Source organism: Pollachius pollachius (assembly GCF_949987615.1).
Source record: "Pollachius pollachius genome assembly, chromosome: 5".
Taxonomy (NCBI): Eukaryota; Metazoa; Chordata; class Actinopteri; order Gadiformes; family Gadidae; genus Pollachius; species Pollachius pollachius.
Genome location: NC_136938.1, coordinates 9,325,374 through 9,327,873, shown reverse-complemented (window position 1 = coordinate 9,327,873; position 2,500 = coordinate 9,325,374). Strand labels below are relative to the sequence as shown.

At 47.8% G+C, this 2,500-nt stretch overlaps 1 protein-coding gene across 1 annotated transcript in view; it reads left to right on the top strand.

The window, feature by feature from the left end:
- Window positions 1-908: 908 nt before the first annotated feature.
- Window positions 909-2,500, top strand: part of scg3 (secretogranin III) — a gene marked incomplete at both ends in the record, with an annotated part of 15,689 nt that continues 14,097 nt past the window's right edge. The window contains 4 exons of the mRNA XM_079736118.1: window positions 909-1,029; window positions 1,620-1,672; window positions 1,787-1,829; window positions 2,092-2,307. Coding sequence (XP_079592244.1) covers window positions 909-1,029; window positions 1,620-1,672; window positions 1,787-1,829; window positions 2,092-2,307 — 433 coding nt within the window. The remainder of the gene's footprint in view (window positions 1,030-1,619; window positions 1,673-1,786; window positions 1,830-2,091; window positions 2,308-2,500) is intronic.

Sequence of the window (2,500 nt, the reverse complement as noted above, 5' to 3'; positions counted from 1 at the left end):
TTTGGTTGTTTATTCTAGCCACCCATAAAACATGGGACAGCCCAAATGACTTAATTTATAGACAAGACAATTACACATTTATAGCTAACCCCCGACCTTAACTAATCAATAGTAGCCTACAATACATTACTACCTTGAGCTCTATTGAATGTTTCCGACCCGGACAAAGACACATGATACTGGAAAAACTGACATATGACAAACGGCTTGTCACAAAATGGAAAATGATCGGAAAGTTAATTAACCATACGCGCTAAATATTCCCCGGGGTATTCTCAGCCGTGCCCATAAAACAACAAATGGTTGTAAAGGTAGACACATTTATCTGTGTCTACCCTCCACCCCCCAACCCATCCATCTAATTGTTTGTGTATTTCATCTACTTAAAAGCAGAGGTCGATCGAAGACGTGCTCTCATGACGCACGTCGTCTGACGCACGCGACATGGCGGGGCGGGTCTTGTTCGACCATTCCCTCCTACTTTGGGTAAAGGGAGGGGCGGTTCTGTTGTAGTAAAAAGAGCAGACCCGGCCGGCGGTACCATTGTCTAGCCAGAAGGATGTTTTGCTCACACGAGGCTTAGGCTGACCTGGGTTTTAGCTCAGCTAGCTGTGATTATAGCGGGTGACCTGGTTTCAGCACCACGGGTTGTTAACAGCTCCTGTTCTAACAGAAGGGAGATTCAACCCCGCCCAGCCGGATGCATCTGACAAACAGCGGGTACCCTGACTGACTGAAGGCTGTTCAGCCTTCCACTCACTTTCAGCACCGCCTGCCGGACCCGCGCAGAGCTATACCCTTTACGCACAGCTCCTGTTCCACCGTCATAACAACACTGTAGCACGCACACTACTACTACACTAACAGAAGAGTACAGGCGACCTGCTGGGGATCATCTTCTGGACGAGATGGGGTTTTCTTTCAGGATGGCGTCAACATGCCATGGCCTTTTCCTTCTCGTGTCTTTGATGGGGTTGAGCCAGCTTGCAGCCTTTCCCACACCTGCAGACTCAGTGGACGGTGAGTTGGGTGAATGTTGCGTAGACATAGTATCGTAGTAGTATTTTAAAACTGACAGTATCGCTCCACCATCCATGCGAACAAAACTATTGATAATACTCCGTTGACGTTGAAGGTAAAAGTATAAGAGAAACCTGATGACGAGAGATACGAGTGTTTTTTGACAGCGTGACTCTTTGACTTTGCACGGTTGACCATTAAGGCCGATTGAGGGCTATTTTCACTGCGGTTTAATCTTGTGTTGTTGTGAGCCGATTAAGTTCTGCCGGTCTTTGTTTTAGACTCGTAGGGAAGAGAAACTCAATGCTCCCAACACCAAACCTATAATAGTTCAACGTTTTTTCAGTGGAGCATGCAATGGCCTATAATAAATCAGCCGATGAGAATAGTACAATACAATTAGCCTTGGTTTAAACATATATTATACTTTTTTATTATACGTTGAAATAACGTTTCGTTTTAGTGTGTTGTCTTGGCGTCATGGATGATGGATCGGTGATTATCCTACATTTACTTATTCTATCTTGACCTTAATACAACCATCCTTCTCTGAATTGTTGTCGATGTTATTCAGAGCACATGTTATTTCATCATTGCAGATAAAACCGTTTACAACAGACAGCTAACGGAAGAAAAACCACTCCAAGTACAGGCAAGCATTTATAGCATCATCTCAATCTAATATTCTGCCCAAAATACAGATATTAACAACCGAAGGCCCTATGAAAGTGTCTTGTGTTATAAATCCTTTTGTACTTTTGTTCAGATTGCTGAGGCGGACAGTGTGAAGGAGAGCATCCAGTCAGCAGGTAAGATGAGACCGCAACAAAACAGTTCACCATATCGGAGAATGCTCTCGTTTCAGCCCCTTACAGGAAGTCACAGCCTATCGATTCAGAGTAAAATATCTCACCCTCCGAACGGGATGTGGTGGTGGGTTGCCTCAGATCCGAGATCTGAGGATCTGAGTCAACCCACATCCGAGATCTGAGTCAAGAGACATGCTTCTATTTCCCCCCCCCCCCCCCCCCTCCTCTGACCCTTTCCCTCCATATCTCCACCCCTCTTCAGAGCCCAACCCCGTAGCTTTCCCCAAAGAATCGGAGCAGGATGGGGATGACTTTGCTGTACTCAAATCCCTGGCTGTCGGTCAGAAGACCGCCGATGCGGTCAGGGCCTCAAAGGCGGGCCAGTACCTCCCAGACGACTCGGACTCCACTAAGAGCCGGCGTCTGGCGGAGGACTACGACTCCACCAAGACCGGGATGGACTACGGCAAGTACCCAGGTAGGCGGGGCCTCACCCCGTGTGTGGTGCCACGTTCCTAGCGGTACGCGTGTCTGTGTGCGCGTGCGTGCGTGTGTGTGTGTGTGTGTGTGTGTGTGTGTGTGAGACGGATGTCTGGTCTGCCAGAATGTGAGCTTGGGGGGGTGGGGGGGTCCATCTGCTTATGTGTGTGTGTGTGTGTGTGTGTGTGTGT